Source organism: Protopterus annectens, chromosome 3.part0 (genome assembly GCF_019279795.1).
Source record: "Protopterus annectens isolate FY-2018-M chromosome 3.part0, PAN1.0, whole genome shotgun sequence".
NCBI lineage: Eukaryota > Metazoa > Chordata > Ceratodontiformes > Protopteridae > Protopterus > Protopterus annectens.
In genome coordinates, this window is record NC_056731.1 from 939124389 (window position 1) to 939149023 (window position 24635).

The 24635-nt window shown below is 45.7% G+C and overlaps 1 protein-coding gene across 1 annotated transcript in view; it reads right to left on the minus strand.

Annotated features, from left to right (window-relative positions):
* Positions 1 to 16040: 16040 nt before the first annotated feature.
* LOC122796958 (nuclear pore complex protein Nup153-like) overlaps positions 16041 to 24635 on the minus strand; it is a 260786-nt gene continuing 252191 nt past the window's right edge. The window contains exon 2 of the mRNA XM_044065732.1: positions 16041 to 16280. Coding sequence (XP_043921667.1) covers positions 16041 to 16280 — 240 coding nt within the window. The remainder of the gene's footprint in view (positions 16281 to 24635) is intronic.

Sequence of the window (24635 nt, forward strand, 5' to 3'; positions counted from 1 at the left end):
TCTTTGATCATCTCTCCAGCACAGGGACCAAACAAAATCCTTAGCCAAAGAAGAATTTAAAATCTAGTGTTTAACACCATTTGGTATTATTCTGAGGAGGAAGAAATATCAGAGTCATGGACACACTCGAAACAAGTAGTGACATGTGAAAGACGGAAAAGTTATTTAAAGCAGTTTTTTCTTCACAAGAAACTGCAGGTAAAACATTCCTCATACTTTCATAACTTGTCAGAATAAACATACGAGCCTGACAATTCGATATTCTGAAAAGTAAAGTTGCACAAGAATGCACTTTTCCCATCCTTACCAAAAAGGAGGATTGCAATAAACTAAGTGCTAGTAATAGTGAAATCAACTAAAACTACAGGTGCAGAGTCAGGTTTGGGAATACTGTATAAAAATTTAAGACTCAAGAACTTTATACATCTTATTTGCTTTTTAGGGGCATCTGACTGGCTATCAGGAGAAAGTACAGTCGTGTACACTTACCATAAATGTAGATGTTAGAGTGTATTCAGTGTTGCAGTCATTACATTTGGGTAATCTGCTTGCAGGTTGCCCAAAGTCATGGGTCCTGCGTTGGATGCCATCCCTTCTTCCATGACATCAGGGGTATAAAACATGCAGCCGACACCATTACATCAGTTTTTCTTGCCCCAGGTGCCCCGCTAATGGGAAGCAATTAAACATAAAAACACAAAGATATACCTCCAACAAAAAAGCAAATACACCAAAAAGGCTTTTAAGCATAGTAAAGGAAAATGGAGGTATAGGCAAAAGAAGTTAGGGGGCAGGAGGGAGGGTAACCAGGACTGCAACAGTGAATACACTTGAACATCTACATTTATGGCAAGTGTACACAATTGTACTATGTCCATGTTTCACTGTTGCAGTCATTACATTTGGGTAGATTCCCAAAGGTATGGTTGGGGAGGAGGAGTTTAGAGAGCATTAGGGCCAGCTACAAGGCCCTGCAAGAAAGCAGTGGCAAAGCCAGCTCTGGATTTAGAGAAAATTAGCAAATGATAATGCTTGGTGAAAGTATGTACAGAACTCCAGGTAGCAGTGTCTAGGATGTCCCTGGTAGGAGTGCCTCTGAGAAAGGCTGTAGAAGTAGAGGCAGCCCTGCTGGAGTGAGGTCTGATCCCCTGGGGGATACGTTTTCCATGGTGCTTATAGCAGAAATGAATGCAATGGCTTATCCATTTAAAAATGGTTTGTTTTGAAAAAGCCTTCCCCTCTGCCCCAGCAGCAAATGCTACCAGCAGTTGTTCAGATTTTCTTTGAGGTTTAGTCCTGTCCAAGTAGAATCTAAGTTGTCTGTGCACATCCAAGGAATGCAGTATCCATCCCACTTTATGTGGATTGGGAAAGAAGGTTGGCAAATGAATTGACTGATTAAGACCCACACTGGATACCACCTTGGGCATGAAGGATGGATTGGTTCTCAGTGACACCCCGTCCAGATGAAAGATGATGAAAGGCTCCACTGCCATAAGGGCCTGTAATACACACCCCCCTAGCTGAAGTGATTGCTGAAAGGAAAGCTGTTTTCCAAGAACGAAATTTCAAGTCTGCAGTAGCAGCTGGCTCAAAAAGAGGTAGAGTGAGTTTCTCCAATACAAAGTTAAGATCCCAGGCTGGGGTTGGACCTTTCCTGGGTGGTCTCAAAATTTTGGCTCCTCTGAGGAACTGCTTGAGCAGTGGATGAGAGAAGAGGGGAGGTTCTGTGTTATAATGAGCTGAAATGGCTGAGGCGTGGATTTTAATGGAGGAAAAAGACAGGCCCTTGTGCAGCATCTCAGTTAAGTATTGTAAAATCTGAGGTAAAATGGGCTCTGCTGTGCTCATCCCTTGAGACTGGTTCCAAGCACAGAATCTTTTCCATTTTTTGGCATAAGATTTTCTAGTACTAGGCCTCCTTGCCTCTAGGATGACATCCATCACAGGTTTGCTGAGGGATGGTAAGGGAGAGTTTATGCAATTAGCCAGGCTGCAAGGTTCAGTGTTGGAAGCCGAGGGTGCAGAATCTGGTTCTCCTGCTGAGACAGCAGGGAAGGAATCTGAGGCAGGTGCCATGGAGATAAACATGGGGGGAACCAGTGTTGGTGCGGCCAGTCTGGAGCAATCAAAATCATCCTTGGTTTGTCCTGTCTGACTCTTAGTAGTACTTTGGAGAGTAGAGGCAGCAGGGAGGGGGGGGGGGCACAGACTGATGGGCTTTTCCAGCTGAAGGACAGAATATCCACTTTCCAGGCTTGTTTGTGGGGAGTCCTTGTGCAAAATCTGTCCAATTGGTAAGTTCTGAGGGGAGGCAAACAAGTCTATATGTGGGCTCCCCCTCTCGCTTGTCAACATGTTGAAAATCCATGGTTCCAGTTTCCATTCGTGTGGGTCCATGAGGTTTCTGCTTAGTCCGTATGCCAGTGTATTTAATTTTCCTGGCAGGAATTGAGCTTGTAGGTGCACTTGGTAGCTCAAGCCTGTGTTCCACAATGCCATGGCTAGTTTGCAGAGGGGATAAGAATGTGTACCCCCCTGCATGTTTATATGTCACATAACTGTGGTGTTGTCCGTCTTTACAATTAGTTGTCCTGGAAGAATGTAGTCCTCGAAGGCTGTCAGAGCATTCTGTACAGCTAACATTTATTTTTGATTGATATGCAGGTGCATTTGACTTGGGTTCCATCTGCCCTGAATGCACTTCCCTGCCAGGTGAGCCCCCCATGCATAGTCTGATGCATCTGCCGTTAGGGTTTGGGCGGCAGGGGGTGGTGTGAAAGGTAGTCCCTTGTTTTGGTGGAGGCCTCTGCCCACCAAAGGAACTCTAGGCGTAGGCAAGGTATGATAGGAATCATTGTTTCTAAGCTGTGAGAATGTTGACTCCATAGGCTTTTTAGATACCACTGTAGTTTCCTCATATGCAGTCTTGTATATGGAATCAGAAAAATGCAGGAAGCCATGAACCCCAAGGCTTGCAGTATTTGTCTTGCAAATAGCAGGGTTTTTGTGGCCACTTGTTTGAAGTAGGTTGCCAAATGAATTTGCTTTTCTGGCATGAGGTAAGCCAAGTGGGAAGTTGTATTCAAGCTTGCTCCCAGGAATGTAATTTGTTGACAGGGTACCAGTTGTGATTTCTTTTCATTTATGGTGTACCCCAGACAAGTTAGAACCCTTTTTTACAAAAGCCAGATAATTCAAAAGTATGCCCTGGCTTTCTGTCTGAATTAGACAATCGTCCAGGTATGGGTATATTTGAATACTTCTTTGCCTGCAAAATGCAATAACTGAAGCTAGGCACTTTGGCTTACTTACTGCGCCCAGGGTATTCACAAAGGGCAGTGCAGAGAACTGATAGTGCGTGTAGCCTGCTTTGAAGCCTAGGTATCTTCTGAAAGATTCCCCGATTGGGATGTGCAGGTATGCTTCTTTTAAATCTAGTGTTGCCAACCAGGCGTCTTTGGCTAGCATAGGAAGTAACTGAAGTGTCAGCATCTTGAATTTTGGAATCGCCAGAAAGGTGTTTAGAGTAGACAGGTCCAGAACAGGACGCCATGATTTGTCTTTTCTGGGTACCAGGAAAAGTCTCGAGTTGAAACCTTGTCCCTTTTCCTCTTCTGGTACCAGCTGAATAGCCCCATGTTTAAGAGAGAAAGTACTTGTTTTTGGGCATCTGCCCACTGATTTGGGGGTAGGTCCGGCCACCCACTTGGCATTGGCAACGTGTGGAAGTGAAATCTGTATCCTTGGGACACTATTTAAAACCCATTTGTCCTGGGTAATGAGTTCCAAGTTCACTGCGTGAAGAGCAATCTTTCCCCCCAAAGGGGCAGTCAGAAGATAAGTGCTTGGAAATTTTAAAAGGAAGTCATTGAGACAGTTTACCATTGGGGGGAGTCTTGCTTAGTTCTTCGAGTACCCTGGGACTGAAACCTGGGGTTTTTGCTGTGTCAGGGTTTGGCTTGAGAAGACCTGGAAGGGGCTGGAAAGGACCAATTCTTAGAGGGCCAGTGCCTACTAAATCTAGGAGGCTGAACTTGTAAAACATCTTTTAACAGTTTGCATAGATTTAGCTTTATCTTCCATCTTTTGAAGTACTTCTTCAGCCTTCTTGCCAAATAGGCTGTCCTGATTTAAAGGAGCATCCAACAATTTAGCTTTAACATGACCAGGCAAAGATTGCTCCTTAAGCCAAGCATGTCTTCTAAGCACAGACCCAGTAACAGCAGCCCTGCAAGAGGCCTCTAAAGAATCAAAACCACATTGCAAAGTGTGTTTTCCAACTTGTTCAGCAGAATACCTTGAATCCTGTAAGTCTATTTTCCACCGTCAGGAATCAACATCATTTTCTGTTTAAGCAGTCCAATAACATGTTGCTGATACTTTAACATATGAAATTGGCAGTTTAAAGCTCTAATGGCAAAGGTAGCTGAAGTGTAAACCTTTTTACCCCATCTATCCAGCGCCTTGGAGTCTCTATCAGAAGGGGTAGGATTTTTAGCAGTAGAAGCCTTAATGCCCTTGGGCCCCTGTGAAATGGTCGCTGGATCTGCAATAGGATTTTTGAAAAGCAACTTGTGGGACTCAGGGACCCTGTAGTATCTGTCAGGTTTACTGGGAGCAGGAGGCAGGGAATCAAGGGCTAAACTGGATTCAGAGAAGGCATCATCAACAATGTCTAGTATAGGAGGAATAGCCAAAGGCCTATGCCGAGGTAAAAGGAAATCCCTAAAGCCTCTTTTCTGAATCAGAAAATTCCTGGTTTTCACAGTGAAAATGCTCCCTTTGAATATGTAAGGTTTCCTCAAAAGAAAAATCCTCAGGAGGGGAAGCAGAGGGAATAGAGTCCTCTGCATAAGAATCCTCATAAGTAGGCAAGGACAAATCTAGGTCATCAGAAGAGTCAGAAAAAAACAGAATCCTGTAGGCCTCTTAGAAGGGGGGGTTGGCTACCCCTGATTAGAGTTATTAGGTCTTCAGCCATTTTTATCATTTGTTTTTTAGGCATAGAGGCCTGAGCAATTGGACATGGATCGAGATTTAGGCCTTAGTAATGGAGTCGATTTAATATGCAAGTCTGTAGGCCTGAATACACCCTCAGAAGCCGGTGCCTGCACAGCAGCTCCGAACCCATATTTAACTGAAGTTATTCTGCTCTTCAGTAACTTGAACTGAAGCTAGTGTTGGCTGAATTTTGTTATTTGCTAGTAATTACAGGTGTGGGGATAGCCACATTCTTTGATTTCCTGTCCTTGCATATTTAAACTGGTGCATGTGAAATAATTCCTGCTTTAAAACCTCAGCTTGGCCAGCTAAGAACTTGGTTATATTCAACTGGACGTATAAGAGAATTTAAGTACCTTTATCTGCACTTTTTTTAAAAAATACAGTAATTTGATTTAAACTGTGTATGAAGGAGTGTTGAAGGAATATTTAACTGAAGTTATTCTGCTCTTCAGTAACTTGAACTGAAGCTAGTGCTGGCTGAATTTTGTTATTTGCTAGTAATTACAGGTGTGGGGGTAGCCACATTCTTTGATTTCCTGTCCTTGCATATTTAAACTGGTGCATGTGAAATAATTCCTGCTTTAAAACCTCAGCTTGGCCAGCTAAGAACTTGGTTATATTCAACTGGACATATAAGAGAATTTAAGTACCTTTATCTGCACTTTTTTTTAAAAAAATACAGTATTTAATTTGATTTAAACTGTGTATGAAGGAGTGTTGAAGGAATATTTAACTGAAGTTATTCTGCTCTTCAGTTATTCCCAACTGCCCACCCCTCAGCCTGCCTCTGGGCCCATCTCATCTGCTCACTCAACTGAGTGCATTGAGATCATATTCTGATTTCAGGCACTCCTACTGTGTACAAAGAGAGTATCTGGGAAATAGAAAAAAAATTAAGCTTATTTCCTGCCTTTCTTGTTAAGTGGTACAGACTATTTGTAGGCTTCTGAGCCCCCAAGCCCTTCTGTGTTTGAGGGAAGCCTTCTAGCTTGTTTTTTTCTTATAACTAGCCAGTTTTCTAGTTTCAGCACTCAAATCTGTTTCTTTGATCTCAGCACTTGTTCAGAAAAAAAAAAATTTCATCTGCTTTTACTGTACTTGTGTTTCTACCTACTTCATTTTACTTTTGCATCATCTTAAAAATACTCAATTGTATTTATTACTGCTTGGTGCAACTCATTCTAAGCCTTTTGGTTTAAACACTTGGGCTTCGGACCAGTTAGTTGTTTTGCACTGAGAGGGTTTGTGGTCTGCACTGTTGTGGCAGAACAGGTAGCTTACATCCTTCTAGGTTGAGAACTGCTGATTGAGGGCTCAGTGTCTGTTATTCTAAAAGTGTATTAATTCTGGTTTAAGCACTTGGGCTTTCAAGCCAGTTATTTTACATTAAGAGGGTTCGTGGTCTGCACTCTTGTGGGAGGAGAGGCTGGACTCTGCCCTTCTGAGCTGGGAATTTCTGGTTAAAGGCTTATAGTGCATGCATATCTGAACTGTTTCTTACTGAAGTTGGTGCGCCTTGTTTGCTGTGGCATAGACTGGATTCGGGCCTGCTGGATCTAGCTTTGTTTGTGTAACTTGAGCACTAATCCAGACATTCTCTAAAGTATTCAATGGTATTTATTACTGCTTGGTTGTAACTTGATTAAAGTGTAGCTATCATTCAAGTCTTTTGGATTAAGCACTTGGGCTTCAGACCAGTTGTTTTACATTAGGAAGGTTTGTGGCAAGCACTGTGGTGGCAGGACAGGTAGCTTTCATCCTTCTAAGTTGGGAACTGCTGATTGAGAGCCCAGTGTCCAAGTGTATTAGTTCTGGTTTAGGCACTTGGGCTTCAGGCCAGTTATTTTACATTAAGAAGGTTCGTGGTCTACACTCTTGTGGGAGAAGAGGCTGGACTCTGCCCTTCTGAGCTGGGAATTTCTGGTTAAAGGTTTATAGTGCCTGAATATTTGAACTGTATCTTACTGAAATTGGTACACCTTGTTTGCTCTAGCATAGACTAGATCCAGGCCTGCTGAATCTAGCTTTGTTTATATGCTTGTTGTTTGTTTGCTTGTTATTTCCTGGAAGCTAATTCCACCTAATACGCAACTTCTCAGCGCTTCTGTGGATCACTAGTGATATCTGCATTGCTTACTGTACTTATTTCCTTGTTTCACTTGAAAGAAAGTTACTGTTTGTCGTTTTTGCATTTAGTTACTTGTAACACATTGCACTCAAGTTACCTGGCACTTGCTCACTAAAGCAATTATACAAGTCAGCACTAAAAATTAAAAGCACTACACCCTCACTCCCCACTGGCCCTTGTTTTCAATTAAGGATTTCCCAATATTATTTTAGCATGTCCAAAGGTCAGTTGTCAATCTCCTCTCCGGTCCAGCTGGTGAATCTGGGAATCTTGAGGCAATGTTATAACTGCCTCATGTACACAGACAACCCTCTCCTCCTCCCACATAACACAAATACTTGTGAGAGATGCAGCTATTTAGCCAAACTGGAGGCTGAGCTCTCACAACTCAGGACTGGCAAGACCAGACAGGAGGAGAAGGCAACTACACACACCACAAAACCAGCCTCACATAATGCTACCACTCCACTGAATCAAACACATAAACACACAAAGACATACTCGAGGCTCTGAGTAAAAATTTACCTAAACAGCAGAGGCCTCCAAAGCAGACACCCAAACAACTGCTACCTCAAGACACCCCACAAGCAACACATAAACCACAAAAGCAGTGTGCAAAGCAGTCACAGCCCTTAAGGCCAAATACAACACCAAACATACTTGTCATAGGTGACTCCATAGTCAGACACACTGACGTCCCACTCACCAGGCTGAACAAGGAGAGGGTCACAGTAAGCTGCCTATCAGGCGCTAGAATCCGCCACATAACACAAGCACTCGGGTCACTTCACGGCAAGTACAAATATGACACAGTCATTGTCCATGCTGGTGTGAACGACCTGAGACGTACCTCCCTGGACTACATGAAAAGAGACATAGAGGAACTCTCTGATTATGTAGCCCAGGCAGGTATGACCCTAACCCTGAGCAGTATCCTTCCTTCACCAAGAATGATGCCACAATATAGAGACAAGATGATCAGCTTTAAAAATTGGCTTAATGTCTGGTGTCATTCAAAGGGGATCCAGTGTCTGTCTGCCTGGGATGACATGCTTGACAAGCCACACTGCTTCGCAAGGGACGGCTTGCACCTGTCACCCGTGGGATTCCGGATATTGGCTAAGGCACTTGGGACCCCATAGTGCCTTTTTTAGGCAAGGCTCAAATTCTAAACCTACCACCCTAGAAAACAAAAATGGGAAGAAACTGAGGGTAATGCTACTCAATGCCAGAAGTCTAAATCTCAAAATGCACGCACTCGAGGCCCTTCTCAGTATGGAGAACATCGATGTCTGTGCTGTAACTGAAACCTGGTTCAAGGCTCCTGAGAGCACCCGGCAATATTAGGTTCTACCTCATATCTCGCGTTCCGTCCCCAAAAGGCGGAGCGCACCACACAAGGAGCGGGTGTAGTCATATTCATAAAGGATACCCACACCTCCAGGTTGGTGGCAACGTACGAAGCGTCGGAAACCATCCAGGTGCAACTAACCATGGGCAAAACTGCTCTACAAATTGTAGCATGCTACAGGCCACCCTCTCAAACTCAGGAACCCCACACAGCCTTCCTGAAGACACTGGAGGGTATAAATGTATCTCCAAACACCATCATATTGGGTGACTTCAACTACCCGAATATAGACTGGGAACATTACTCAAGCCCTAACTTTCTAGCCCAACGGTTCCTGGAGTTCATAAATTCAAATGCCATGGAACAGCTAGTCACTGTTCCCACGAGAGGAGAAAATATACTAGATCTCATTGTCACAAACATGGGGACAAAATGCTCCACACCGAAGTATATCCCTCATTGGTGAGATCTGATCATAAACTAATCTCACTGGAAATCCACATCCCCCCACCCCAAAAAAAAAGACCATAGTGAAGAACTTCTCTAAAGCAAACTTCACACTACTCAAGACTGGTGTGGTATCCTTCAAGGCCCCTGAGCCAGTGGAAACCACAACCCAAGCTGCGGAAGCCCTTACAAATGTCTTCTATGAACACCTCCAGGACTGCATGGATCAGGCAATCCCAAATAAAACCAAGACTCTTTCCACAAAGGGCAAACGTCCAGTCTGGTGGACCCCAGCCATTAACAAACTTTACAATAAGAGGAGAAAGCTATTACATGATAGAACAAAATCCATAAAAGGGAAGTCACCCCTGATCATTATTAGTAAAAAAAATACGAGCACTCAAAATCAACTAAGGCCAATTTTGAAAGAAAAATTGCCATGGATTCAAAGGACAATCATAAGGCCTTTTTCAGCTACGTTAGGAACCTGGGTGGAAACTCCCAGATATGCTCAGAATTAGTCCAAAATGATACAAAAATCACTGAACCCACAGACATTGCCAACATACTGGCAGACAGGTTCAGTGCAAACTTCACCCCCCTCTCCCCCCCTAAAGGAGAGAACTATCCCAGCCGAGTGTAGCCTCCCAGACATCTCAAATGCGCAGGTGAAAGCTGCTCTCTCTAAAGCTAAAAACACAGCATCAATGGGACCGGATGGTGTCCCCGGCTGTGTGCTACATGAGCTAAATGAGGAATTAAACCTGCACATAAGGCAGCTGTTTAATCTCAGCCTTACCACAGGATACGTGCCCAAGGAATGGCGTACGGCAACTGTGGTCCCACTCCACAAAGGCGGTGCCTCTACGGACCCTGGTAATTACCGCCCCCATAAGCTTAACAAGTCTAGTCTGCAAAGCTATGGAGAGGATCATAATGGAGCTCATAAACAAAGATATAGGGGACTTGCAGACATTGGACCCGACCCAGTTTGGCTTTGTCAAGGGAAGATCATGCCTTTTGAACTTGGTCGACTTCTTCGAAACAGTCACCAAGGCCATTGATGAGGGAAAGGCAGTCCATACAGCCTACCTTGACCTTGCAAAGGCTTTCGACACAATACCCCACTCGGGTATTGTAGAAAAACTTACCAGCTTAAATGTAAACCCATATGTCACAAGATGGGTTGCAAACTGGCTTAAGGACAGAACCCACAGGGTTAGAGTTGCTGGCGCTGTGTCAGACTCCAAGCCGGTCACAAGTGGTGTCCCACAGGGCTCGGTCCTTGGCCCCTATTGTTTGGCATCTACTTCTCAGAAGTACAGGCCAACATGGGAGGACTTTGGCTGACAAAGTTTGCAGGCGACTGCAAACTGGGCCATAGTGGAAAGTGCATCGGACACGGATATCCTTCAGAAGGGACTCACGGAAACAGATAGCTGGTGCCAGAGCCATGGCCTGAGGTTAAACGCCAAAAAATGTATAGTCATACCCTTCGGGAAAAACAAGGTAACCCCAAGCTACCATATAGGTGGCAATCCACTAAGCACAGAAGAGGTTATCAGGGACCTGGGGACCCAGGTTGACAGTGGCCTTTTGACACTCACGTTGCTAAAGTGGTTAGAAAGACCTTCTACATTGCCCACCTGATCATGAAGAGATTCACATCCAGATCTAGTGAGGTCATTGTTCCCCTGTACTCTTCACTTATCAGACCAATGATAGAGTACAATGCCCCATTCGGGATGCATCTCACCCGACATCTGCAGCAATTGGAGAGACCCCAAAAGTTCCTCACCAAAAGGATAAAGGGACTCCAAAATCTGTCATATGCTGCCAGACTTGAAGAAACTCCAGCTCTATTCAGTCGCATACCGTCTGCTCAGAGGTGACATGTGCCTGACATACAAGGCCTTGTCCAACCCGGAATTAGTGGACATGCTCCACCTCAAGAAATCCAATTCCACCAAAACCACTAGAGCAAGCGACTTAAACCTTAGCACGGATATAAATAGGATGTGCTGGAGGGATAGATTTATCACTCAGAGACTCCCTATGCTGTGGAATAAAATCCCGGTCCATGTGAGGCAGAGCACCTCGCTGACTCTGTTCAAGAGAAATCTAGACCTGTGGATGGGAGATCGTAGGTTTACCCCGGGAATCATCTCTGTGTCACTGCTGGACAGAGGCACAACAAACTAATGGGCACAGTATTTTTTCATATAAGGGGTGGCGTAAGCCACAAAAATTTGGGCTAGGCTTATAAATGCCTTAGGGCAGATAGCCTAGTATAAACCTATGAACCTATAAGATAGACATCCGTGGGTTCCACAGTTGAAGCATCTCGCTGCATACCGGACTCCGAATAGGTTTCAGTAGAGGCCTGCAAATAAGTAACTGGTGTCAGGGGCTGCGAAAGTACCTCACTGAGTACCGGCGAACTGGCGACTGGCATAGGAGAAGCATAGTTGACAGTTTTGGACCTTGGTGGCCTGTCTCTGTCTTTATCTTTGCATTTTTTCAGAATCCCGGTAGTCAGATAGCTAGCCGATGACATTTCTGGTTAATTAAACCAAGAACCGAAATCTTTAGAGGCAAAAATATGCAGACGACAGATAGTGAGCTGATTAAATAAAGCACAAAACCGACAGCAAGGTACTTTGTGGTCACGGCCTAGGCAAGGAATACAGTATGAATGAAAATCTTTATGAAGTATTTGCTTTCCACAAGTAATGCAATTAACTTTTACTGACATCGGTAAGGAGCAAGAAAAAGTTTCCTCAACGGGGTACTTGGCTTTTAGTTGAAGACTTCGGTTCCGAAACTCAAACGAAAATTTCAGGAGTCTGCCGACCAGCACTTGCTAACTGCTTCTGCTTTGGGCACCACACAACAAGAAAGACTGATGTAATGGCATCGGCTGCATGTTTTATACCCCTGATGACATGACGTCATGGAAGAAGGGACGGCAACCGACGCAGGACCCAAGACTTTGTTAATCAGGCCGACTGAGGGCAACCTGCAAGCAGATTACCCCAAATGTAATTACTACAACAGTGAAACACGAAGAACATCTGCAGGCAGTAATATACATTCTCTAAAGTACACAGAACAGGAGGAATGGTTGTTAAGTTCTGAGACAATACTTCTGTAACAACTTGTATTTTCTGAGACTGAAAACTGCAGTGTTCTTCCACTGAAGACAGACATTTTCTAACAGTCTCACAGAAACAAAATTCCCACAGGGAGACTCAGAAACTGAGCTCACCTCAGAGTCTGAATCAGAAATGAGATGATAAAACCCTCTATCTGTCCCTGTATCTTCCTGTTCAGATTCTGAATCTTTAATCTCTTCAGAAAAATTGGAATCCCTCTATTTTACCAGAAATTATTTTATAACAATAATCAATAGACTGAATTAAACCCTAAGCCAGATACAGTTATCTACTCCTATTCCAAAGAAATTTGAGACAGAAGTAGACACATGCCTGGATTTCTGTTTCTTTCTGACAGGAAAAATGGGGCCTACCATTTTACAAATGGCAGTAGCTGCTTCCCCAGCACAGCATTCTGACACATCAGGTAAACCTTCTTGGTTTCCACTCTCAACACCCATAAGAGTGGATCTCCCTTGACCACTGGGTGGGCCGAACAACCACAGAGGATGTAGCTAACCCCAATCCAAAGTGGCTGTAGATGCTACACTAGAGGGATCCTGGGAAAATGATGAGTGGGTCTGAGTGACAACAAATGCCAACAGCAGAGTCACCCACCTGCAGCTGAGGCAAACTGCTAGCCTGCTGTGCTGGCAAAGGCTATTTGCTTCACTTTCTTTCTTTTTGTGACTTGAAGGACAACCACCTGTGGGACTGGTAGTCTGTTCGATGGTCAAGCTGAAAATGGTGCCCCTTTCTCAGGGAAGAGGAGCAGTAATTGCCAGTAAACACCATCAGTCTAGAAAACTTACTGTGACAGTAAAAAGCATTTTAGAACACTGTCAACTGCAAAAAGAAAAAACATTTCTCCACAGAAAATTTTTTTTAGTTGTTTCACTGCTTTTAACCCAAGGTAAAAAAAAAACAAGTGCTCCATTTAAAAATACATTAGAGTCTTGAGTGTCAATTAAAACAAAACACTCCTAGCTTTAAAATAGCTTTCCTGAAACGAGAAGTAACAAAACAAAAGTAAAATGCAAGTTTTTAGTGCTGGGGCTGCTCTGCTCTATGGGTTTCCTCCTTAACAGAGGAAAGCTAAGTGGTTAAGAGAATGGGGTATATGCACCCACTGGTTAAAAGATGACAGTCGCAAACTTGTCCAATAGCCATTACTAACTTGAGGTGTGGAGCCCAGACTTATTGTCATTCTAGTCTCTCTTCAGACTTCAAGAAAAAGTAACCAAAGAGTGTTCAGGGAGGCTGATTTATAACAACTGGAACCCCCAGGCTCAAGGTTAATGATACTGCTGAGGTTCATTTTAGTCCATGTACCCAACATTTAGTGTGACAGAGGCCCGTGGTGTAAATCTTATGTAGACCACTGTTTGGTCGGTTGTGGGCATGTCCTTGGGAGCTGAATCTATCGTTTCATCGCTTGAGCCCAGTGCTGCTGTACAGATCTCTATCTGTAAATCGCAAGTGTTGGTATCACTCCAGTTTTTGCTGGAGAGGAAGTTGTAGGGGATTATGTTCAGTTTACTGTTCTCAACTTGCTCCCTCAGGCCTTTTAAGTTCTAAGGAGACACCCAAGATGCTGAAACCTAAGCAGCAGATAGTCAGATTGCCCCAGCAACAGCTGACTGAGGGTTAGCCCTAATTTTCTAGAGTATCTCTTCAGGATATTTTCACAGTGTCTCAGGGTTTCATGGAGTTCATAAAAACCCACCAGCTACTGAAAAATTGTCCTGCTCCTGGGTTCTCTCAGTTACCAAGAGGAAAAGGGAGCCTTCTCCCCAATGTACTGATTCCTCTGACTCTGAGATGGAGAAGGTAGCCTATGTAGACTATTTTTTTCCAGCCTCCTTGGATTATGTTTTCCTAAGACACAGTTTCTTTATGCCTTGCCACCTGAAAATGTATCTTTTTTGAGATGCCCTTTCCCCTGTTCCAGACCCTCCAGTATAGTTTCAAGGCTTGCCTGAACCTAGACCTCTGACTGTCTCAGTCCTGCAAGTCTTGGATAGTGCTTTTTAATGCATTTTTGTTGCAGCCTCATTCCCAGTGCTCTGCACCAGAGAAATTGGACTTCTGTATGGTCCATGAATCCCACAAACATTGCCTTAACAATCTTGTGGCTGCCCCAGCAGTGGTGTCCCTGGATTCCAGCAAGGGATGAACTGAATCTATATCAGGAGTCCTGTTTAAAATGGGAAGAGTGGGATCCTTGGACAGTTTGGTAAGAAGTCATAGACTTCACCTACCCCTCTCTTACTTTCAAATTGAAAGTCTCTGTTTTTCCATGAACAATTAAGACAGAACACTGTGGAGATATAGGACAAGGGTCTCTGGTGATGCTGGATTTTAATTCCCAGGTTCCCAGCCACTATGCGAAGTGTGCTTGTAATGCTTTAGATGCATCATGTTGAATAACTGCCATGGGGTCTGTAGTGAGGCGGCATCCCCTTCCAGAGACTAAGGTGGAGCTCCTTGGTGCAGCATTAGATTAAGCAGTTTCTCTTGATCATCTGCTGAGTAGTAGTTTAAAAATCCTGGGGGGGGGAAATGATTTCATTAAGTTAATCTTTCAGTTTCTGCCTGGATATGTTGGGAACTAGCCAAGCAAAAGTTGACCATTTCCTCCCAAACAAGATAAAAACAAAACAGCAACAGAAAATTGTAGATTTTGAAGTAAATGGTATACTGATGCTGAAGGTAATGTGGTGGTGGGGGTTATGATCAAGGCAGCTACAAGGAGCAGCCGTAATGGATGTTTTTTATGAACTCCATGAAACCCTGAGCCACTGTGAAAATATCCTGAAGAGATGCTCGAGAAAATTAGGGCTAGCCCTCAGTCAGCTGTTGCTGGGGCAATCTGACCATCTGCTGCTTAGGTTTCAGCATCTTGGGTGTCTCCTTAGAACATAAAAGGCCTGAGGGAGCAAGTTGATAACAGTAAACTGAACATAATCCCCTACAACTTCCTCTCCAGCAAAAATTGGAGTGATACCAACACTTGCGATTTACAGACAGAGATCTGTACAGTAGCACTGGGCTCAAGTGATGAAACGATAGATTCAGCTCTCAAGGACATGCCCACAACCGACCAAACAGTGGTCTCCATAAGATTTACACCACGGGCCTCTGTCACACTAGATGTTGGGTACATGGACTAAAATGAACCTCAGCAGTATCATTAACCTTGAGCCTGGGGGTGCCAGTTGTAATAAAATCAGCCTTCCTGAACACTCTTTGGTTACTTTTTCTTGAAGTCTGAAGAGAGACTAGAATGACAATAAGTATGGGCTCTACACCTCAAGTTAGTAATGGCTATTGGACAAGTCTGTGACAATCATCTTTTAACCAGTAGGTGCATATACCCCATTCTCTTAACCACTTAGCTTTCCTCTGTTAAGGAGGACACCTACAGAGCAGAGCAGCCCCAGCACTAAAAACTGGGCTGCTAACACTTTACAGTTCTACAGCTCCCAAAGCTCGTCTCTGGTGTTCTATGCCTTTTTGAACATTTGAACATAAAGCTTGTATAAGCAAAAAGTTGGTATAGTGTAGGTATATTAAACAAGGCCATCCAAGTTAAAGGACATGAAAATTATGTATTTGACATAACGCTAGAGATATGGGATCAATAGTCCCTTCCTCTTCAGAACCATAAGACATGGTTGCAGTGCCATGTCCATTCAACACAAAAATAAATCAACTCCCCCCTTACAACAGAATTTAGCCCTGGTATCACGTACCATTCCCTCCATTAGGTACTAGTACTGGAGAGGGCTAGACTCTCCCCTTTCCCCAGGACAGGAAATCTGGTGATGGCTCCTCAATTCCACCCGCCCTCATTTGTTCCTCCAACTCTTTGCCACATAGCCAACCATCTGATTATGTAGCTTGCATCCAACTGACTGTTTAAACATTTTCTAGACGTTTAATGCAATTGCTACCTACCATCTACATTATTGCCAGGCATAGGTTCAGGAGTATTTCTTCCATCTGTGAACACTTGACTTTCTTCATCTGTGTAAGACTGGTCATTTTCTTCATTCTGCTCAAGCACCGCCGTTTCCCTGCCTCCTTTTTCTTCTTCTGGTGGTACATTGTCAATGTTCTGCTTGAAATAGCGCTGCAACCAGCCTGGCACAATATTCTTCACAGTGTCTGTAACTCTGCTAATAATTCCCTAAAAGAAACAGATATGGACATTTACAAGTTGTTCAAATTAGACACCATTAGTATGCTATTAAACAAACGGATATACATAATTAAAGCACTTCCTAAAATGTTCTGCATTCTAATGTTAAAACCCTATTCAAAAGCACTGGCAAATTACAAGTCCAGCTGAAAAACGGTTTGCAAACCAACAAGGAAGTATTAGACCATGCTCAGGACAGCAGTACTAATTTATTTTACTATTTAACTGGCTAAGTAGACTGAGCCGGATTTACAGCCACAAACCATATTTTTAAATCAACATTAGTACAAAAATCAAATCAGAGTTCAGGCACCAAGACAACCCAGATTTGCTGAGGGGAAGAAGAATAAAAAAAAAGGGAGACCGACCACCAAGAAAGGGAAGAAAAAAAATGACATCATAAAGCAAATGCCAATTAAGCATACGTAGGGGACATGGGGCATAGAAAGATCAAGAATGGACACAGAGATAAAGCAGCAATAATTTATCAGTGATACAAATACTTAACGGATCACAGTTATTTAAGCTTTGCACATTTAACAGCAAACACAGGACTTAAAACTCTGAAAAATATGAAGGGCCCCACCATAAATTAGAAGTTATGTACTCACCATAACGTTCCATCTGAGTAGGTGTATTCATTTGTCTGCAACCTGTGGGTTATGGATCCGATATCGGATCCGAACCGGCATGGTTTTCCAGCTATGGATCCAAGCTCTCAGCTCCTCCCCTCACCCATAATGCCCTGCTCTACCCTCATGACCTCAGATCGAGTTTGCCAAAGCAACAATACCCTAAAAAGGGTAACAAAGAATATGCAGGAAACTGAAAGGCCAGGGGGATAGGAGGCGGGATGGTTGCAGACAAATGAATACACCTACTCAGATGGAACGTTATGGTGAGTACATAACTTCTAAATCTGAAGTAGGGTATTCATTTGTCTGCAACCTGTGGGACAGAGTCCCCAGCTACCTGAATCTTGGGCGGCCATCATGGAAGGATATTCCGAGCACCGGAGCCAAAGGATGCTCTACCCTAGATGCAAGATCCAACTTATAGTGGGAAATAAACGCATGAGATGAAGCCCACGTGGCTGCTGCACAAATATCATCTAGAGGAATCCTAGCCTTGAAGGCTGCCGAGGTAGATACTGACCGGGTTGAATGGGCATGAACACCCTCCAGTGCGGGCCTTCCTGAAGCTTGATAAGCCAATAAGATGCACTGTGCAATCCAGCGGACAGAGAAACTTTAGAGATTGGCTTGCCCAAATTGAATTTTGCAAAGGAAATAAACAGCTGGTCGGATTGCCTATGACCAGCTGTCCTGTTCAGATAAAATCTAAGTTGCCTGTGAACATCTAGTGAATGTAGCTTATATTCACCTTTGTTTTCATATTTAGGAAGAAAACAGGGAGGTTAATGGATTGATTGATGTTTGCTTCAGAAGCGATTTTAGGAAGAAAGGACGGGTTGGTCCTGAGGGAGACACGGTCCGGATGAAATACCAAGTAAGGAGGTTTAGCTGATAAAGCTTGAAGTTCAGAAACTCTCTTGGCTGATGTAATGGCTACCAAAAGGCTGTCTTGTAGGACAAGAATTTGAGATCCACCGTAGCCGCTGGCTCGAAGGAGGAGCGGTCAAGGCCTGTAGGACCAAAGAAAGGTCCCAAGGAGGAACTGCTTGTTTTATAGGGGCCTGAGAAGAAAAGTACCTTTAAGAAATATTTTACACAATTTGGCTGACATAAGAGGATTAGAGTCATGGCCAATGTGATAGTGAGAAATTGCCGCCAGTTGAACTTTGACTGTGGAACTGCTGGCACCATCGTTAAAGAGAGTGGTTAGAAAGTCAAGCACTAAAGGGAGAGGAACCTTGAAGGGATTCAGGCCTTGCCGCTCCGCCCACAAAGAGAAACGTTTCCATTTGCTTCGGTAAACCTTTCTAGTGGATGGTTTATGAGCCGCCACCAAAATAGCCTTTACAGGTGAAGAAATACCGGGAGTCCTTATTAAGAGTGGAACTGGAGCAGCCAAGCGGTCAGCTTGAGGTTGTCCAGGTTCGGAGGAGGAATGCAGGATGGATGGGATATCAGATCCGGGATGGGATCTAGAATCCAAGGAGGATTCACCGAGTGAGACCTTAGGAAGGGGAACCAGATCTGTCGAGGCCAGAATGGAGCAATGAGAATCATTCTGCAACCCACCCGAGAGGCTTTCTGAAGAACTTGCAGCATCAGAGGCAAGGGTGGATAGGCATACAGAAGACCGGGTGGCCAAGCATGCACCAGAGCGTCTCTTGGGGTACCTCCGGAGGAGGTATTAGAGCGAAAAACTGTCGCACTTGGTGTTTGAGGGAGAAGCAAAAAGATCGCATGAAGGGGTTCCCCACCGTGCGAATATGCGTTCCGCTACTTGACAATTGAGAGACCACTCGTAAGGGGTCAGAATGGTGCGACTGAGCTTGTCCGCTAGGATGTTGGACCGACCGGAATGTGCGTTGCTATTAGAAAGCGATTGGTGGAGATTGCCCATTCCCAAACTCTCATGGCCTCGACAGAGGGTAAGACCTTGTTCACCCTTGCTTGTTGATGTACCAGACAACAGACATGTTGTCCGATTGAATCGCAATTGTTCCCAAGGGAAGAAAGTCCTGAAGTGCTAGCAACGCTAAGAGCACTGCTCTCATCTCTAGAACATTGATATGCAGTAAGGTCTCTGAATCGTTCCACGTGCCTTGGACGGTCCGGCCCAAGTGCCCCCACCCGAGGCGGAGGCGTCCGTGGTCACCGTGGCGAGAGGGGAGAAGCACAAAATGGGCGGCCTTTGTGGAGATCCGGGAGTGGAGCCACCACAAGAGGGACCGCTTGCAAGCCTTGCTGATCGCTATGGGATGATGCATGGGAGAGCAAGGTATGACCACTGTACTAAGAGCGCCCACTGTAGAATGCATATTGAGCCTGGCAAGAGGAAGAAGTGCTATAGCCGATGCCATGGGCCCTAGAGCCCTCAGGACCAACTCCGCTGGAACAGAACTTGAATGGAGAATGGCCCGCACCTGGAGTTGCAGATTTAGAACTCTGTCCGCAGTGAGGAAGGCTCGTAAACTCCTTGTGTCTAGCCTGGCCCCTATAAAATCTAAGAGCTGTGTGGGCCAGGTTGGACTTTTTGTATTTATTGTGATGCCCAGAAAGGGAGCAAGATGGAGAAAGGAGTCTCGCCAATAGAAGTAGATGCCTTGTTGGGGTAGAAGCCAGTCGTCCAGGTAGGGAAAGACCTGCACCCCTGAAGCCTCAGGTGGGCCGCTACCACTGCTAATACTTTGGTGAACACCCTGGGGCTGTGGTGAGACCAAAGGGAAGGACCCGAACTGGTAGTGACTGGCTCCCAGCCGAAGCGGAGAAACCTCCTGGAGCGCCTGTCCATCAGGATGTGGTAGTACGCGTCCTTGAGATCTATCGAGCACATCCAGTGATTTTCTCCCAGAAGGGGAGAATAGATTGCAGAGTGACCATTCGAACTTTTCTTTGGGGACTGCCAGATTCAAGAGAGAGGTCTAGGATTGGTCTTAGTTCCCCGTCTTTTGGCACTAAAAGAATCTGGAGTAGAACCCTGATCCGATCTGGTCTGGGGAACGGGCTGGATGGCTCTTTTCTTTAGCAGATGGCCAATTTCTGCCAAAGCGGCCTCCCGTTGACCGGGTGGGACGCCTGGGAGGGACTTCAACTTTGGAAGGTGAAGGAAAGGAATGCGATATCCCTGGATATGATTTGGAGAACCCAGCGGTCCGATGTTATGGACTCCCATGCCGCTTGGTGCCCCGATAAACGTCCCCCGGCTGCCTCCAGAGTAGAGCAGTCGGGCAACCCTCAGGGTTGCTGCGCGGGCCGTTCAGAGAAAGGTTCCTGGACCCGAAGTTTCTGGGAGCCCCTGTGCCTCTAGGGTGGCGTCCTCCCTGTCCCCCTCTGCCACGGAAGGACTGGTAGTCCGGAGGAGGCTGGGACTGCTGCGACAACCGAACCACATCTTCTTCTGACCCTTTTGGTTCCTAGAATAGGGCCTCTGGGGTGCAGAGAAGCGGATTCCGACGGCAGACAGCGTCTTCCGCCCTTTTCGCTCTGGGTCAACGCCTCGAACGGTCTTGCCAAACAGAGCAGAACCATCAAAGGCCGCAAGACGCTTTGAAGGGCTCAGAAAATCGAGTGACGGAGCCAGGCCTGACGCCTAGTGACCAGTCCTGTCCTCGCAGCTCTAGCGGCGCCTCCGTTGCATGGGAGAGTAGCCGATAGAAGTATTTGTAACTGACCTAAGAGTGGCCATACGGGTGGAGTGCAGAACTCTGTCCTCCTCCGAAATGGACTCAGGGGATGCAGCGTATTCCTTAATAAGATCTCGCTGCATCCGAATAACATGTGCCAAATAGTTCAGCGCCTACCGAGAAGGTCGCCGAACTGAACATCCGCTTCCCCAAGCGGTCCATCATCCGAGACTCCTTGCTCGGTGGGTGGACTGAGGGACTCTCCTGAGCCAGTTCCCTCTTGTGGCCGCCGTCAACATGGCATCTACCGGAGGCCCCTTACTCCAATGGGTCCGGTCGGATGGCGGACTAAGGATCCTATCCGGTCTTTTGGGAATTGGCTCCACGGTGTCCGGTTCCTTCCACGCCCTGGTGGTAATAAGGTCCACCAGGGGTCGGCAGGGGACACCCAAGAGGTAGACGGGCCCGCTTCAAATGCCTCCAAGAACACGGACTCGTCCGAGGAAGACTTGGGGCAGACCACCCCTTATACGGAGCATTTCCATGATGTCTCCAAAGGAGACATCCTCGGGGTGACCGTGGGGAGCCTTCCCTTCCTCCAAGTCCGTGTCTTCTGTGAGAGACTCGGGGAGTCAATGTGCCTCCTTTAGAGCATGCTGAGGGACCTCCTCTGGGGGCTGTCAGAGGAGTCCTCGCAGCAGCAATTTGCTCCATAGGAGCCACTTGGGGCACAGAAACGGGCTGTCCCAGGGCCGGATGGTGGAAGCCTGGCCCAGTGCAGAGGGAGCGGGACGGAGCCGAACAAGTGCCGGGGTCCGGAGACCCTCAACAGAGCCCTCTCCACTACATCAAAAGCCGAAGGGAGCCGACCTCGACCAAAGGATCCGACAATCGGCTCCCCTCGGATCCGAGTGGACGGAGCCGGCGCGCACTCGGATCCGGCGACAGTACGCTCCGACACAGACGGCGCCGAAGGAGCACTGATCCCCGGATCCGGCTCGGATCCAGGCTCCGAGAGGTCGGGTCCGCACTCGAGGGCAGGGTCGGATCCGGTACCAAGTACTATCGGCGCCACCCACCCCGCCCGCTGCTCGGCTCCAGCTGCTCCGAACCCGGATAGCGGGTCGGAGAAGGAGCAATAGGCTTAAAAGGGTGTTGAGCTCCCGAGGGGGAGGCAAGACACTCCCATCTGCATCTGGGCCTGGATGAACCTTCTCATCATCCGTCCAGATCAGCATCAGAAAGGCTATGTAGATCTCGACGAGGCTACCAAGGTAGGCCTGGAGTGCCTCCTCGATAGCCTCGACGGAGATCGGGTCTCCTCCTCCTCAGGACCCGTGAAAAGCACACAGGGGACCGGAGCCGAGAAGGAGGAGACGAACCGGAGCCGGGGAGAAGCCGCTTGGCTGGCGGGCCGAAACAGAGGTCTCGGCCGCCAGGTGGTGCTTCTCCTCCGTCCTTTAGCAGCATCCCTCTCCTCTCCAGAAGCGGGAGGTTGAGTCCCAGGAGCAGGAGGGGTGCCACAGGGGAACAACTGTAGCCACAGTAGTCCCGAAGGAGCGGAGGTCGGAGCAGAGTCTGGCGGTAAAGACCCGCCAAGACAAGCTTGGACCTCCGCTCCTCAGTGCCCTGGGGTTGAACCCTGCACATATGGAACAGCCAGATGTGAGGTGTTCAACCCCAGACACTAACACACCGAGTGTGGCCATCAGCGGTGAGAGCTTATGGCCACACTCGGAGCATTTTGAAAAGATAGATTTAGGCTGGTCAGCCATAATCTACAAGCTACTAAAGTAACTTAAAGAAAAAGACACACAGGCCTACACACACACTCTACGCAACAGCGAGGGGAGGGAAAAAAAATTACTTATTTTAACTCAAACTAAAACTATTAATGAGGGAAACCTAAACTTTCACACAAAAATATATAAAAATTTCAAAACTTTCTGTTTTAACAGGTAAATAAACTACCACTTAGCTGAGAGCAAAGAACCCAAATCCAGTCACCAGCGCGGCAAACGAGATCTGAGGTCATGAGGGTAGAGCAGGGCATTATGGGTGAGGGGAGGAGCTGAGAGCTTGGATCCATAGCTGGAAAACCATGCCGGTTCGGATCCGATATCGGATCCATAACCCACAGGTTGCAGACAAATGAATACCCTACTTCAGATCTCACGTTGCTCCACCCCAATCTTCTTCTCCGCATATGTACCTACTAACACTTCAAGAACATAATGGAAGAAAAACTGAGCTGTTTTACTACCATCTTATGGTACCAAAAGATTCGTATAACTATTCCAAAAAAGAAAAAAATAACCAAATGCATTTATTTTCAAATAAAAAAGCAATAAAAGAGAAATGAAACAGAATAATATTCCTAGGAGAGTATCTAAAGTCCGGCACTGTATAACACTGTTAAAACAACAAAGTAAAATTTTGTCTTCTAGAAGATATTCACAATAAGGAAGAAAAACAAGGGGTACTGTGAACCACCACAATTATGGCCTAGAGTAATTAAGTGTGTGTGCGCTTCATCTTCCCATTTAGTTCAGTGAACATTTTATTCCAGTGCTTCTCAGTAACATAGAAGTTCCACCTCTATGCAGCACTAGCCATTGCAAGCAGTGCCTGGTCGGAAACTAGGCTCCCCGCAGTACCGAGTTTAATATAAACAATGCACTGTACCATAGGCTTTGGGAGTTTGGGGGGGGGGGTGCAACGTGAGGCAGTCTTCTAACTCCTGAAGGGAAAGCTCATACTATTCTGTTTACAGAAGCATATTTAATTCCCTGCAAGGCCAGTGGATCTGCAAGTCCATTCCTCGTCTTCAGCAGGACAAACAGATGTAATGGCCATGCCACCATACAGGTGGAGCTTCTGCACTGGACAGCCTCACAGCTATGGAGCTCCACTTGTATGTCACACCTGGCTCCCTTTCAACAAAACCAGGTCTGACATATAGGTGGAGCTGCTGCTCCAAAAAACATTAACTGGGTTCACCTGCTCTGTAGCATCCCCAGTCAAGTTAGGGCTATACCCAGGAATAGGTGATGTGGTTCAAAAGCATAGATTACAGAATCTTAGCAGAATGACACTCCCTTCCAAATCAAGGCACTGAAGTACTGAGCAACACTCTGTTTTTTGCCCCCTTGTGATATCTTCAGAAAGTGCCACCAGATGACCCAGAATCAGGAAGTAACTGGACAGCTACTCTGTGTAGTTCATACAAACAAGCTTTTTAAAGCTTAAATAGAGCTTTAGTGATGTAACTAAAGGAAAACAAAAGTCAGAATTAGATGGCCTATTTTACATGACCACAGAATAATTACAATAAAAAAGTGGTAAAAATGTTTGCACATGACCTTTCCGCACACCACAGCACAACAGGAAAATAGGAGAAAATGTTGAGGAAAAAAAATCAAGTTGCTGCAGTTCAGATTAACTGGAACATTTCACCTAAAAGCTGGAGAAGCAGCTCTGTGACCCATGTACCATAAAAGCAAATATCTCACACCAAAGCTTGCAACCAAGAATGGAGGGGCACAAACTCAAAACAGACCATTCATGCCCCCCCCCCCCCCAACTCACTACCTCATACAAACTCATTTCCTTTACTCAAACCTTGGCACCTACAGACCCTTCTACATATGTCCAAACCTGCAAAGTCAGAGCGAAAGTGCAGTTGTGCAAGTAACGTACATTAACAATAGATGTTCGAATTATCATTGCTGCAGAAGCCTTAGCTATGTCAGTTACATCCTGTGAAGGTTAACAACCGGCCAACTTCCAAATGTTCAGGACATATTCCACACACCCAAATGATCATGCATCTTGAGCTAAGCTGACTAAACAACAAGTTTGGGCGCCAAACCCTTCACAGCTTCCTGCCAAAAGGAGAGGGAGGCTGAGCTCTAAAAGGACAAGGTTAGGAACAAAAAATAACCATACATTCTTATAACCATGAAGACACAAAAAAGACAGTAAGGAAGTGCTAAGGAAAGCAAATAGTTTTGTGTTTAGGTGTGTCCGTGTCTCAGTGTGTCTGTTTTGGAGGAGTGAATTGGAACTCGCCTGTCTGCCCGGCACTG